At 41.5% G+C, this 16,207-nt stretch overlaps 1 protein-coding gene across 1 annotated transcript in view; it reads right to left on the reverse strand.

Annotated features, from left to right (window-relative positions):
- Positions 1 to 834: 834 nt before the first annotated feature.
- Positions 835 to 16,207, reverse strand: part of LOC111217008 (protocadherin Fat 3-like) — a 69,741-nt gene continuing 54,368 nt past the window's right edge. The window contains exons 47-52 of the mRNA XM_022738693.1: positions 15,296 to 15,452; positions 13,402 to 13,812; positions 11,404 to 11,548; positions 6,526 to 6,624; positions 5,696 to 5,755; positions 835 to 1,595 (exon numbers count right to left, since the gene is read on the reverse strand). Coding sequence (XP_022594414.1) covers positions 835 to 1,595; positions 5,696 to 5,755; positions 6,526 to 6,624; positions 11,404 to 11,548; positions 13,402 to 13,812; positions 15,296 to 15,452 — 1,633 coding nt within the window. The remainder of the gene's footprint in view (positions 1,596 to 5,695; positions 5,756 to 6,525; positions 6,625 to 11,403; positions 11,549 to 13,401; positions 13,813 to 15,295; positions 15,453 to 16,207) is intronic.

The raw sequence follows: 16,207 nt of genomic DNA on the forward strand, positions 1-16,207 counted from the left end.
GACACACACACACACACACGATCATTTTGTTTGCTCAACCATGTAATACTCAATACATTTCTTACTTTTATTGGCACATGCTCGCGGTGGTTTTTGCAGAGAACTGTTGCCCACATCCCTGACAAAAGCCTCAGAGATGTTATTACGATTAGCAGGAGTTGATACCATGGGGTCTTTATCTAATCATTTAATTATTCTGTAATTATTTATTTCATAATTACGCTATTCATTTGTTTGGTTGCTTGTGAGCCTCTTCATGAATACAAAATGATTGTGTGTGTGTATGTGTGTGTGAGTGTGTGTGTGTGTGTGTGTGTGTGTGTGTGTGTGTGTGGATCTTTGTTTTGTGTGCAATCCAACAGAACAACGTATGAAACGCATGATCACATACTGTACGTACACAACAGTGGTGTCATCTAAAACACAGACAAACCGGCTCCTTTCATATTTGGTGTTAATAAATGCTGCGCTCCAGTGGTTTTATAAATAATAAATGTGATAGCACCGATTCTCAGCCAATCTCCGCTAACTCTCGCGCAGCACAGGTGAAGGAAGGCGCCTGGAGAACGCATACATTTCCTCTTTTTTTTTTTTTTTTTTTCCCTCCAGCTTATAAAATGAGCCAGGGGATTGGTGGTGGATTAGTGTTTGCTTACAGCAGGATAATAATGCGGGATAATAAAAGCATATATTGTAATATTCTCCTTTAATTATTTTTAGGTGGTAGATCAATGGTGTGTTCATAAATGTCAAGTATAATCAGAGAGAGCCACTGCCACTCTCTCAGTATATAAAGGAATATTAAATCTATTTGTTTTAAACAGTCTTGTGCGCTTATTTAAATCCTTCCCAGCCTGTTGTGGGCTCAGATCCAGTGGAGGCTCTGTTTATTCGCGTGGCTCTCCTGGCTCTGAGCGACACCAGGTTCAGTAGTCTCTCAAGCTCGTCCCCAGAACCCGCCAGACCGCTGGAGCCGAGCCCTCCGCGGTCCTCCTGCGATTCCCTCCACTCCCCTGTCTGTAAGTCCCACGCCCTAAGCGGGGGCAGAAGTTGGGCCGGGTGCAGATTGAGGCCTGGGGGGCTTGACGGGTATCCTTCGTAGGCTCGTCGGGTTGGGGGAAGAGTGTCATAGAGGCTCTCTGCGTCTTCGTTCTGCTCTGGGTCGTGGCTGCACTCTCGGTACTCCTCGTAAACAGGCGAGGAGCTGTCTTCACAGCTGTCAGGGCCGTGCAGCTGCTGAAGGTCTCTGTGGTCCTGACGCGTCCCCACGTCTCTGCTCCTGTTGCCTGTGCTCTTTCCTTCCCCTTCGTGTCTTCTCTTTTCTTCTCTGCTCAGGATGCGTTTCCTCTCCCACTCACCCGACTGATTCCTCTCCCACTGGAAGGTCCTCCTCGTGCTCTCCCGTCCCCGCTCTCGGCCCCTGTCACTGCTGTAGCCCATCACCCTGTAGTCCAGCTGGAGAGAGCGCGTGCTGCCTCCTCGTCTGATGTTCTGCTCGGTGTCACTGAGGTCGAAATGGGATCCCACCTCTGGCGGACGCAGACGTGATGGTGACAACCAGCTCGAGGTCTGGCTGGAAGACTCCCAGCGGTACGCTGAAATGAAAAGGACAGAAACACGAAGAATAAATCTTTTTAAACTGTTTGGAAACGTTCCAGTGACAAATAGTTTATTTCTTAATGGAACAACACGTTGAGAGAGATGAGAAAGAGATCTGAGTTAACATATTGTGTAAGGAGCCTGAGGCTTTATTTCCTGGACAAACTCGTTCTGCCAAAAACAGAAGAATCTAGTTCTCACTTGAATGCGTGTATTACGTTGCAAGCAGCCGTTCTGAATTGCCCAGTGCGAGCGAGAATGAGATTATCTATCTAACAGGATCACCCGGCGAAAGGTGCCACATCAATAAATCCCTTCTCCTCTAAAACAAGAGTATCATCGCAATCTTATCTACGGGAGCTGAGCGAGGTGACACGGGCGACCGTGCTGCGGTGCATCAGTTACTGGAGGGACTGATCTGAAGATGTTACAATTACTCACGCCAACGTTGCCCTGCTACAGCCGCCACAGCTAACTGCAGGTGTAAAGCCACAAACACGAGGTTCCAGGATCTGGAATTTACTGCCGCCTAATAAACAAACTCATTTACTTAAAAGAAACAAAAAAAAAAAAGTCATCCAGCTGCGGTTACAGTAATGGATAGGCTGCGTATATTCTCTGGCTTGTTGTGCTTGTTTCTATTTTCCTCCTCTTTAGTTTTTTGGGAGGGAGGCTTTGTTTCTGGCTGTGTTTATTTGTGTGTGTGTGTGTTCTGTGGAACTTCTACTGTGTATTTGCGTGCTCCGTTTCTCATTTACTATTTATTAATGTGCAAATAAAATCAGTCAACAGAATTCCTGTTTTTCTGTTTTTTTTGTTGTTTTTTTTTTTTTTTTTTACATCTGAGTTCATGCTGTTTAATGGACTGACACAGAACTCCCCACTAATCCACTACTTCCTACAAACTACAGCATGCAGGTTGCATAATTCATGGTTGGGTTAATGAGCTGTGAGTGAAAAAATATCATATTGATGAAGTGAGAGGAGCCAGAGGGGTCACCTTCTGTGTGGGATGGAGAGTACACTTCATTAGCAGTGTGGGCTCCTGGTATATAATGCATGACACATGTGTTGACAGGGGTATCTAATAGAGTGGCGTGCCAGCACACCACAAAACATGTAGGAGTCACTTACTGCATGCCATGCTGCTATTTGTGGTTATATTTTCAAATGAAAGGTTAAGGGGAGGGAGGAGGGAGGAGGGTGGTGGTGGTGGTGTGGTGTGGGGGGGGGGGGGGGGGGTGTTATAATATAATGTTCTTACAATCCACAATGTATTCTTTGATGAACTCTACACAAATCTCATCTTTGCTCTGCAGGTGGCGACTTGCTGTCAGTGAAGTGGAAAACAAAACAAATATCTCATGGGACAGGAAGCCTTTGATGATGAAATGCGCTTCTCATAGAAAACAACTGAATGCAAGGAGACACGGCGAATCAGGACATGGAAGAAAACACACCCGGTAACGGGAGAGGGGGGCTGGCACGGAGCCATTCGGCGCATCGCCGGTACGTGTAAACAGACAAACAAAACTCACGTAAAACGTAATATACACATGCATGCACGTGCACACTGTTATTGTACACACAGACACTTAATGGTGATCTCAGTAATGATATGTCAAATGGAGACTGAACGTTTTAGATCCCATTTCCAGAATATTTCTCTCACGTTTTCTTATGCAGTTGTTTCTGCGGTAACCTGATTAGTACATACGGCCATTGTCATTGTGTCACTTTTCTTGACTTGCGCACAAACATATGAGAATACACATACATAAAATGAGGCTGTCCATGTGTTATATTACCAGAAATACACTAAATCCAATAGGTTATTTGGACCAACCTACTGGACGACAATCATTTCATTCTCTCTGTCTGAAATAACTTCCCGTGCTCCAGCAGGCTGGCACTGACAGAGCCATAAACACAGTCTTGCTCTGAGTAAGTAATGAAATGCTTTGAAGACCCAGTAAATTACATGCAATTGACAACAAAAGGGCTCGGTAGCTGCGAGCCAGTTAACATTGGTTTTAAGACTGTGGCACAAAAACATAGGGGTTTTGTGGGAGAGAAGAACTAGATCATGACTGGCCCTGATCTGTGTTTAAGCAAAAAAAAAAAAAAAAAAAAAACCTGCATTCGTTAAGATTGGAAAGTCAGTGTTAAGCCTGTAGATGATGCCCCATTTACTGTGAGAAAGAAAAGTGTTTGAAGCTGCCTTCTCCTCTGCTATTCTGTGCGGATGTGAGACTTGGCTCAAAGTGCCCCCTAAAATCCACCGAGACCCCCGCTACAAGGCCGGGGAGGAAGCTCTGCGTTGCTCGGAGTGAGGACAACTACACCCAACTTGACCGAGCTATCAAATGCCAGCAAACATTCAAATGATCTGAATTAACTAATTATAAACATTAGTCACTTGTGTATGTTGCATACTTCACCCGCGGTGAGGGAATTGTTTTATACATGGAACATCTTGTACATTTTTTTAACCTAATGTTTTCATCTGATTAAAAAAAAAAAGAAACTGTTTCATATTGAAAATGTGATCTAAGTACATTTGATATTGGTTAATAGAATCTGAATCCAGTATCAAATCCTTTCAAATCCCAGGTCAATTAGTAATTAAACACATGAATAATGATTCAAAAAGATTCATTAACGATCTTTATCAGCTTTCGCTGGCTGAGAAAGCAGAAACACTACAGTTGTGAGTGGAAGCCTATCCGGTAATTAACAGTATCAATAATTAAACACAACCTGTAGTTACACTCTGGAAAATGTGGTGTTGAGTTTACCTCGGACACACAGAAATAACAGGTGTAGCCGACTTTCAAATGTTTCACAAGCCACTCGCTCCAAACACCGGAGGTCCTGATTTGAAATCATCACGCCGGTAAGGTCACGATATCGATATGATATTTATGAATGTTGCATGAGAGATTGTGAGTACTTTTTATTTTTTTTTATTTTTAATAATTCAAATTTATTAGAATTTATTCTCTAATATTTTATTTATTAGAGATTCTGAATAATAACATTTATTTGCTACACAAACAGACGCAGACGGCTCACGGTCGTAGAGAAGTGTTTGGAAGTTCAACATCAACCAGACAAGGGCGAACAGTTTCACTGTGGCCCGTCATTAAATTACTTATGGAAGAGCCTGACTGACGCTGAGCTGCTGAAGTCAGTGCAGATATTAGACGTTTGATATCTGCCAATGTGTGTTTCCCAACATTAAACCATAACAGAAAGAGACAGTCTTGATAATATTTGGTTATTAATGAGTTGTGTATTGCGCTCACACCTGTGCAAATGCTCTAAAATGAATGTTAATTAGCTACAGTTCACACATTATGCTATTTTAACAGAGGAAAAGTGACAACAATGAGAAACCTGCCGGCTTAATGTTTTGTTCTTTGCTTTTTCTTTTTTCTTTTTTTTTTGCTAGATTCAAAACGGGACCATCTGTCAGAAACCAGCCACAGATGGAAGTCAGGAAACATAACTAGAAAGTGGGAGGCTACATTTACATTCAAAGTCTGGGCAGCAAAAAAACAAAACAAAAACAAAAAACAGAAAGGGTTGTACGGGGTATGATAAAAGTATTCTGAGGAAATAATGTAAAGAATACAAAAGGTCGGGTTTTGGGATCACAGCTCGAGAAAGAAGCCAAAGGGATGGCAAGTTAATAAGATGTTTTTCAGTTGCTTTGCATCTCACTCACCAGGGCTGTTCCGCTGCTGCTCTTTGTCCATGTTTGACACTACAAAGGGAGAGAGAAAGCAAAAGTCAGAGAGAGAGAGAGAGAGAGAGAGAGAGAGAGAGAGAGAGAGAGAGAGAGAGAGAGAGAGAGAGAGAAACAACACAGAAACCAAAGGGGAGAAATTGAAACACAGAGAGATCCGGTGTCAGGGGCTGACAAAAATATTGGAAATCTAAGCAGGATGTTTTATTGTGAATAAGAAAGGGGACTGAGCAGCAAAAGGCTCGCCTGCATCAGTTCATTATATCTTAGTGAACAAACACTTTGGCATCAGAGGTCACAGACACAAAAGAGACAGCCGATTTAACAGGAGATGTTCTTTCATACCTTCGCTCTCGATGTTATCAACAGCATCGTTGACTAGACGTATGACTGTCACGATGGAAGCTGGGCAGAACAGAGGAAGAGACAAGAAGAAGAAGGAGAAAAGGAAGGAGAAGAAGAGAAACAATGTCAGTGCATTTGTGAATAGGGTAAGGTTTAATGCGTTTGGTGTAACTGAGATGAGATGGAGAATATGTGTGAGGTAAGTGTGTGCGCACGTGTAGACATTAGAGGATACATGTTAGTCCTGCCAACACGTTTGTATGCATGTGGTATGTGTTTTTGTGTGTGTGTGTGTGTGTGTGTGTGTGTGTGTGTGTGTGTGTGTGCGTCCAATAAGGGTGTGGGAGAGGCATGAGGACTCTTTTCTTTGCAGCTACACTAATTAGACAGGAAACACAGCATCTAGTGGGCTCCTTATCTGAAAAACACACACACCCACACATGCACACACACATGATCATTAGGGAAGATCAATGGTATTGAGTTGTCTGGGAAAAAAGACACTCTATAGAATCCAAGAAAAGAGTTGAAACTGATTTAGCTTTTTTCCCCACTGACGGCCTGTGCATTAACCTTTAATGCATCTGATGCATGCAAGAGGACTGTTCCTACATGAGGGAATTTTAACTACATCAGAAGTTCCCAGTCTTTTTTTTTGTTTGTTTCTGACTACAAAAATACAAAGCAAAGTCTACTCGCAGACCGACTTTTCCCTTCTCAGATTCATTATTTTCAGCAACTTTTAGAGGCCCTAACATGGTGAAACTGTGAAGTGCTGCACAAGAAAGATGCAAAGAGTGAGGAGTGCAAAGGGAGTTTGGTCGTCTTACCGTTGTCATCAAAGGACTCTGAAGTGTAGGAGCTGAGGGAGTGCTCCTCAGACGTGGAGTCTGAGAGACAGGCCACCTCGTCCACCTGCTCCGACATGTCTGACGTACAAACACACACAAACACAGGTGCGTATTCACATCGACATGTTCCGCTCAAAAGTAAAGGCAAAGGCAAAATCGTTAGGCAGAAATAAAGTCTAACTAAAAAAAACCCCAAAAAAACAGGCTCTGATTTGTTCAAGTCTATCTTAATGCAATACTCACATACTTATATGTGCATTCAAAGAGTTCTCGAATGCTGTTATCACCCCCTCCGTCCATCCTGGCTGTGAAGAGATCTCTGACTGGCATGATTCCAAGATAATATAAGGCTTCTGCAGTCTGAGGGTATTTTACAGAGTTAGTCTTTTTAGTGTTCCTTTGATTGAAGCAGGCACTTGATTTACCTTAGACTGATGAAGCCTCATATTAACTTTGACTGGGCTTTGGTACACATTTGAAGACTGCAGATTTTCCCCATAGCTTACAAGGTGGTCTCTTCACAGCCATGGACGAACAGGAGAAGGTGGACTTGAACAAAATCTTAACCCATCCTTTAATATGTCCACCTATGTGTACTCTCACTTATCCATTCATTTTCTTCAGGGCTGGCTGTGTTTGGCAAGGAGAGAGCCTAAATGAGTCACCCACATACTGCACACATAACAAACCATTCACACCTGAAGACAAATGAAGCTGCAGTATACCCACAATGGAATTTGGTCTGTTTTCTCAAAAGCTGCCTCACTGCTGCGGAGAACAGAATCTTACACAAATCCCAGTACGCCCAATGCAACTCGAGGTCTGCTCATTTAATAATGTGTGCACCAGCTAGAGGAGTCACGGAGGGTGAACACCACAGAGTTACTTCTGGTGTAGCGCAGCGCAGCAGATGTGAAACACAAACTCCTCAAAACAACAGGTACATCGGACAAAGGCAGCCCCAAATATCACGCGGTCACAGTGAAAGGCTTGAGGAGTTGTCCTGGTCGGCTCGTTCACACAGCAGCAATCAAAGCTCCTTTTGTCGAGTCACAAACCTGACATTTTCCCCCTGTGCAGACGAGCCGGATTAAATTTCATTTGGAGAGAAAGCTGCCAGCCGTAGGGTCTCCAGTTAAACTTAACTTGCATGTCTTCAGAGGCAAACATTTCAAATAAATAGATCCTTCCGAGTTGGTGTGATCCCTGACACTATTTTCCTTTGCTGAGCTGCTGTTACGAGGGTTGTAATCTTTAAAATTACTCCGAATAGCCTCCGAGTGATTATCAAACAACTGCCAGCGGGCCAGAGCAGGTAATTTTGTGTCACAATGACTTCAGATAACAGCGCGTTGCTGTGAAGAGAGTCTACAAGACTGTCTGTTAAAGCCAGAAACAGGTACGTTACTCTACCAGGTGCTCTAATCTAGCAGCAATAAAACGCCTGGTTTCACATTACTGTTCAAATTGAGGAAGGGACACGCGGGTGTGGGCTCTCAAAACAATTCTATTAGGGATATAAAACTGCTTGGATATAAGAACCGGCAGCTTCGCTGATGTGATTAAAAGTTACTTTGGAAAAAACTCAAGATGCTTTAAGTTTGTAGGTGGAAAGAGAGAATGAGAAAACAGTTTGCAGACACTTCAATGCCTCTGCTGCATCTCAATAAGACTTTAAGTACCAGCCTTAATGTGTGAAATTGATTGATCATTGACGAGCAGCTTAGTCTTCATCAGATATTTCCTTATTTAAACCCTAACTTTGCAGGAAATATTGATGCATTAAAATGTTATATTTGGTTACAATTTTCTTGTAGAAAAACATGTTTCTATTCTTTAAAGTAAAGTTAGTGAATATAGTTTTAGTATCAGTAGAAAATTCAGCTGTTGCACTTAAAAAAAACATTTAAAAATTCAAAACAACACCCACTCTGCTGTTTCCAGAAATCCTGTGCAGATATGTAACAGGTGAAAATGCATGTTCTTTCCAGAGCACCTGTATATTTAGCATTAGTAAATAGCATTTCCTGCAATTTGCTAGTTTAGCATGGTTTGTTTTAAAGTTTCTCTACGGACATGTTTCAAACGATGTAAAAAAATCATCTGCTATGATTAATATTTTCTTTAACATGATTTTTCCCCACATAAAAAGTGACAAAAAAATAGAAAACTGGGGCTGGAAGGACAAGACGGTTGGAGGTGGAAACATCAGAGAGACTCAGCAACATGTTAGACCCAGACTCAGGAGTTTTTGAAGAGTGAGGAGTTTGTTGTGACCAAAATCGTGGACAAGAAGACGGATCAGAGCGGTCTGTTTGTTGGCTGGGTCAGGTTTAATTTGGCCTGCCTGCCGTCGATGGGATAGGTTCCATAGGTCATATGACGCATGAATCCCTGGCTGTCTGAATGTGTTTTTACGAGACTGTCATTGTTTCACTGCAGTTCCAAGGTGGAAATACTCAGTCATGACTTTGACTGCTCATTTCACTCATGATACGTCTTATAAAAAACAGCATATGGACACGTTAAGAAGGTTAAAAACACACAGCATGTGGCATCTTCTAAAAATCCCTTGTCTGTTTCATAACTTCGCTTTACACTGGACATTCAGAAGGAGAGCAGTCAGGGGCCAGGATGTCTGGACATCAGGTTTAGCTTTCTAAGTCCAAGCTAAGACGGTCACGGTCCAGTGTGTATGGAACAAGTAAAACACTCCTGTGGGAATGTGAGCAGCAAGGCAGCACCATCAATCAAACTAAATAGGAAAGGCAGCCACTGGTCTAATTCAGCATGCAGGTGATAGAAACCTTCTAAACATAGTCAAGCCAAAAAAAAAAAAAAAAAAGAAGTATTGTAAACATTTTTTTAAAACCTTTCTTTATTTTCCATATATTTTCTCTCCTCACACATGCATTTGTCATTCTGCCAGAGTCTACCCTGCCACGTGCCAACATTGGCAGCCACGCCTGAGGTTATGGACCCGACCCTCGCTCTAATCCTACCACTAACAAACTGCCAAACCATATTCTCATCCTGGCACCAATATTTTTAAATCCCCTATACTTTTCCAATTGTAAGAGCCATCTAAAAGTTACTAACTAGGAAATGACTCACTTTTCTTGAAAAGGTAGAACTTATAATGTTTAACTAAACAACTCACTACGTTTCCACTCATAACAGTTTGCAACGTTTTAATTGGAAATACTTATTACCACTGATACTAAGCCAAACATTGGTCTCCAGTAGTTTTTACTCCTTTTTAGCAACCAAAAGCATCTTCACAAATTGCTTTGAGTAATTTGTACTGTGACTGGTAGAGTAATAGTTACAGCATTTGAACTGAATCTCTGCTAGGGTTTATTGCATCTGCATTAGAGGAGCTGCTGCTGCTCCTGTGAGCCATGTCAAAGTCATCAAGTCACCTTTGATTGAAACTATATTTCTCTGCAAAACATCACGACGATCAATATATTCCTATTTCGGAGAGCAGAGCTACAAAAAAACTGAGAAATATGGGACCTGATTTGTTCATAAAGTATCTTCCAAGTATTTAATTATTCATCACTTTTTATTTATTCATGATGCAGCAGGTAGTGACAGAAAAACGACCAATATGTTTCCTTGTTAGTTTGTATCTCATGTATTGACTTGTGCCCAACTATTGCAATATTCATTATCACACTTGTTAGTGGTTGCTGTGGTGTAAATAAATAACTAAATTGTTTCCAATTGATTAATGAAACCAGCTGTTTACACTGGTGTCATTAACACAATAATCAGGATATTATTATAAGCCTAATCATATTAAATAAAGGGCTGTAGTAATATAATACATACATACTTTTCTTTCTCTTCTTCTTTTTTTTTTTTGCACATATTCTCAGCAAGGTTGCAGAAAAATAAAAAATAAATAAATAAAACAACCTATTTCCCATTCCCACAGGACGCAATCAATAATTAAGAGGCAGGAAGTTCCCACCGCAGGCTGTATTCTTCAAACAACAGGTTGGACAGAGAATCGAAATATGTGACGTCTACCTTAGCACTGAGATGCAACGTGGTTATTTCATTGACAGAGAACAAACTGTGAACTGTGAACTCTTGTTGGCAGCGCAAGATCAGACTTGAAGTTGAATTGTCTGAGAACTTTGTCTCACTGCCCTCGCTTAAGTTTGTTGTTATTTGACAAAAGTACACCTGAGGCAAACTTGGTAGGTAAAAACGGTAGAAAAACCTGGTAGAAGAGTTGACTTTCTTTGAGTGGAACTCTGCCAACTACTTTCATTTCTACTTAACTTTTTTTGAGCAAAAGTAGGACAAGAACATAGGACATCAGTTCTGGCTGATTACCCTGACCATTCAATCAGAAGTGCACAGGAGATGTAAGAGACTTATCCTGATACAAGAAGACATAATTGCCAATTTCAGCAGTGTAACAAAAGAGTAAGTTATTTTATCATTTACTGCTCCCAGGACGTAAATAGTAAAACTAAAATCAAGTGATAGCAAAATAAAAATATGACTTCTTAACCACTCTTGCTTACTCTGGGCCATTTTCTTTGATGTATGTGATCAAAAGGCATAGATCACTGTGAAAAAAAAAAGCTCCCTCAGTCGAGATGGGTGAAACACAATGAGTTCGTGGCCTGTGTACTCTGTGCCTTTTTTGATCAGAGGTTAGAAACTGTGTGTGTGTGCGTGCGCGTGTCAGTGTGTGTGCGTGCCCGCACGTGGCGGCAGCCTTACCCTGTGGACTGTTATCTCTCTGTGTTCTCTCCAGCTCAAAAGCTCTCTGCCCCCATTCCTCCTCTCTCTCATCTCTCACCCTCTCCAGCCCTTCCTCCCTCATCTCCTCGCCCTCCCAGGACACTTTGTGGGCTGGACTGTGCTCTGAGCGGCAGGCCGACGCTGAAGGGAGATTGGGCGCCACGCTGCACACGGCGATGCCCCTCCTATTGGCCACGCCTCGTACATTAGACATGTCTGAGAGGAAGCTGCTCAACTGTAGAGATGAAAGAAAACAGCAAATATGCAAAAAAAAAAACACTTGATGGGTCTATATTTTTCTTATTGTGAGCAAATCTAGTGAAAACATCAAGAGCAACAATGAACTGATCTTACTAAGAGGAGTTTTCTGAACACTCATGTAGCTTACTCCCCTGTGCCGTGGAGCTTCAATGTTGTCCAAAACAATTAAAACCACATCGCTGAGCAGCACCACTGCACTGGGTAAGATGTTCTTTCGTTATAATGAACACGCTCCTGCAGTTTGTTTTGAGTCAGCCGCACACATACCATTCTGCTTCCATAAATTCTTTCTAGTGAATAAAAGCTGCGGCTGAAAATAGTCCCGAAAAAATAAACTACTAATTCCTGGTTCGGGAACATTGGCTTAAAAATACAGAGCCCATCTGTTTTAGGGAATTGTGTTAAAGATTTTTCTGTCTTCCATAGAAATGAAGGGACTTAAGGCTAAGAGCCACAGAGAGGGTCGCCAAGTCAGAAAGTCCTGAGAGAAACAGATTCATGTGTGTTGGCTTCGGTTGTTAAAAATATAGGATATCTTCAGATTTATTCTTTAACATTTTATCTTTTGCAGTTAAAGCTACAACGTGTCAGTTTTTTGTGCAGTTAAAGTATCTTTTTAATTCATTTGATGGCATTAGATCTGTTTAAAATTTGTGCGTCTTGCAGCCCATTTGTCTCAGTGTCCCGAGGCTGGATTACCATCGTGGCCTGTTTTGTTTATTTTTTGTTGCGCCAAAGCCACTAATTTTTAAATTTTATCCATTGTGGCTTTAAAGGGGCTATTTGTACATTTTTTCTACCTCTGAGCGGGTGGAGGTGATCGTCGCTTGACAACAGCTTTGGTCATTGTTGTGTTTACAAGACAAGAGGTTATTAAACGCCCTCTGAGCAGAGCTACGTCTTCAGGGCAGATTGGAGGCTACGGTGAGTCGGTATCGGAAAGTGAAGAGCTAGCTGGTTAGCATGCTAACTTCAGTAGAGGAAAGACATCATAGACACAGGACTTAACAATGGCATTTTTTCCACCACTGGAGACAGTTGTTGGCGAGTAAAGGAATGAAGTTTAATGATGAACTTACAACTTGTTTCCTCTAGCCTGGTAAGTAAACCTCTGTTAATGCTAACGCTAGCTATGTAGCAATAGCAAAACTTACAAATAGCTGCTTTAAATGAGAAAATACTTGAACTCATCATCCGTATCATACAGTACCTTCCACTTGTTGAAAAGTAAACTCTTGGAATTTTACAAAAATATGATTTTCTCATATTTTCTATTATATCAAACCCATCACTCTTGCTTCCTGCTGTGGAAGGACTTTTATTTGTAGTTCAAACCTTTCTGAAGCACATCATGCACATCAAGGTTGGAACATCACGTTTGTTAATAATATTCTGAGTCGCTTTCAAACAATAAAAGGAATACAACTGAATTACAGAAGCACAGAGTCATCAAAACACGAAGCTGGAAGATGTGCTGATATAACGTAAATATTGATATTATGATATAAAATTGATATAGCCTGGGATTTTCATTATTGTAGTAATAAAAATCAGATTTTACAGGCTGCAGCACAGTTAGATTATACAGTTCCTGCTGTGAATACACTTTGTTTCTATTACTATCTATTTCTATTAGATCATATCAACCATACGTAGTTTAATTTTAATATTAGTATATAGTATGAAAACATAGATATATTTGATTATTTGATTTTTAATATCACACACTCTATCAAATTATAATCGACAAAGTCCCTCAGTCCTGTAAAGTCAGACAGGACAATAATTTTCAATCATTAATATGTGGCCAGGCTCAGTTTTACATACCTGACTGCCCTCACTGGAAGTGGTCCTGTCACCATCTCCGTTCCTCATACCCTGGCTGCTGAGTCCTCCCGGTAGAGGGGAGTGGGCAGTTGGACGCACCATGACCTGAGGAGGGCCCCCGGTGCTGCTGCCCACCTCACCGTAGGTGCTCGTGGTCGCTGGTGAGCCTGACAGACGCACAGCTTTAAACTCAATCCCCTCTGCCCCCATGCCAGTCTTGTGCAGCATGTAGCTGGTTTCTGTGGAGATAGCTGAGACGCCCATCACAGCCTGAGTCCCTGTGCCCGCGTCTGAGTCTTTCCTGAATTTGATCTTTTTCCTAAAAGCGATGAAGAGTATGAGGAGGAGAATGATGACAAAGGCAAGGACCCCGATGCCAATTATCTCTCCTGGTCCGACATAAGACAGCGGCTCCGCCTGGGCAACATGAAGAGGAAAATCATAAAAACATGGATACAACTGCATCTCCTGTTCCAAATGCAAGAAAGCAATCACTGTCCGGTGGAAGCATAGCAAGTACAGCTTTGGGGATTTTCATGCAATTGACCGCACAACCTCCAAGTTGAGTGGAGACCACTCATTAGTTTGCTTATACTGTTTATTTTAGGTCTTTTCATACATGACAACTGATGGAAGAAAACTTTTACACTGTTGTACCCGACTGCTGTAAGCTGTCATCTGCTGAGGCTTTCTTCTAACTTAATTGCACAAGGTTTCCGGAGCCACAGTATGTAACGTCAGGTAACGACCATCCCTGCCAACACTGTGTATGTGCGCTTGCTGTGCGCATTCGGGCACCGTGTGATATCAACACCGCCGTGGCTCAGTGAGTTCTTCTCCCCCCTGTTCCTGCTCTGCTGGAGTTTTGGGACTTTCACAGCACGTAATCATCGCCCCTGCTCTCTCACAGCAGCAGGTGTGTTACATGAGTGGAGAGTGATGCTTTCATCCTGACCTTTCAGACTAGGCCTGGAGCAGCAGAGGGCCACGGCACAGTTTATATTTTTTCGTTAAATCAGTGAAGCTGTCTGTTTCATGACTTTATTTTCACGTGATAATTATACGTATGTCAATTAGATGGTGATCTGCTCGGGAAATAAAGAAAAGAAAAAAAAAATGGTTATGATAATCATGCGCTTATGGTGATTCGTATGACTGAGACAGACATGATCACTATAAGCGGTTTCTCTTAGACAGGACACATCACACACATGACTTAGTGATGTTATGTTGTTGTAAAAAAAGATTTTGTATCATGTGATGTTGGATGCATTTCTAAATCTAAAGGATTATGACACATTTCTGCCCTTGTTGAATGGAGGAAATGATTTTTGATCGAATATAATGATTCTATTTTATTGCTGCCTTTGTCAAGCACATTTAATGTAGATTTTGAAAAGTAGACTTCAAGTAGTAGACTTCAAATGTCCTTAAAAAAACAACAGCCATCGGTGGTTAAAGTAACCTAACACGTTTTCTCGACGTCAGTTACCTCTCTCAGCTTTCTAGGGAATAATAAAAGCACATTCCTTCTCACAATGTGCAGCATTAATTGAGCTTGCAGTCTCAGTATAAGGTGTAAAGTGCATGCCAAAAGTCAAGAGCATGACAACTTCAAATGGAAACCATGATTTACCCATTACCCGCACTTTCATTCATCTACTGCGGAGACAAAGATACCAAGCTGGCGAACAAACCTTCCGGGAGGCCACCGCACACTTAAAATTCTCAACAGCTTCCCTGAGTATGCCAAATCTAATTAGGAGCAAGCTGAATGCACAAAAAGCTATTCAAAAAAAAAGAAAAAAAAAGTTGATGCTTCTTTTTTTTTTTTTGATTATACTTGAGATTTACTCCGACATCAATTCAGTGTCACGTGTTGTTCACACTATACCTGCGTGTCATCCTCCAGGTCACCGGCTGCCTGATCATCACAAAACTGACCCTCGTACCCTTCGGAGCAGTTACAGTAGAACGACCCGAACGTGTTAACACACTCTCCTCCGTTCCCGCACTCGGCCTGGTCACACTCATTTACATCCTCATCACATCTGCAGAGGCACAGACCAAAAAAAAATAAAAACATTACTATGCATGGGAGTGAGGAAGATTATTTGAATCAACGTGAAGGAATAAAAGATGAAAGCGTGACAGTGAGTTAAAAACAGAGAAAGAAAATAAATGCTTATTCTCAGAGGGCCTTTCCTTTGCTAAATGAACAGATTATCTTCACGGATGCCCTATTTTCCTCATTTATGTGGTTCTGATTTAAAGAAATGTGCCTGAAAGCAAATTCACAAGCACATAAGCATACACACGCGCACACACACACACACACACACACACACACACACACACACACACACACAGACTCAGACTCTTAGATAAAGACGTAAATTACAACAGAACATCACAAACATAATTTTACTCCACACACATATGCATGCTCATCTGAGCTTGTCATTTCAAACATGGTGCCCTGCTGCGCAGGAGATAGAAAATACTTGTATTTCTCTTTTCAATTATTTTTTCTCAATGGGATTTTCAAAACACTGTACTAGAGTTGGTCTTATGTAAGAAGAAAAAGCATTTCTGAGTACTGCTTGAGCTTGCTTGTGTAACTATCCAAAGTTTTGCTTTATATGATGAAAGTGTGGAGAGTTGCGAAGCACATACAGTTTACTTAACAAGGCCTGGATGTATTGGCCAGTGATATCCACTCATTAATATTTTAGAAAATGAATCCTGTAAACTTTTATTAACAAACTTCATGAATTCAGCAAGTTGTGTCAAATAATTTTTTTCA

The sequence above is a fragment of the Seriola dumerili genome, unplaced genomic scaffold (genome assembly GCF_002260705.1).
Source record: "Seriola dumerili isolate Sdu_G_001 unplaced genomic scaffold, Sdu_1.0 BDQW01000040.1, whole genome shotgun sequence".
NCBI classification, from domain to species: Eukaryota; Metazoa; Chordata; class Actinopteri; order Carangiformes; family Carangidae; genus Seriola; species Seriola dumerili.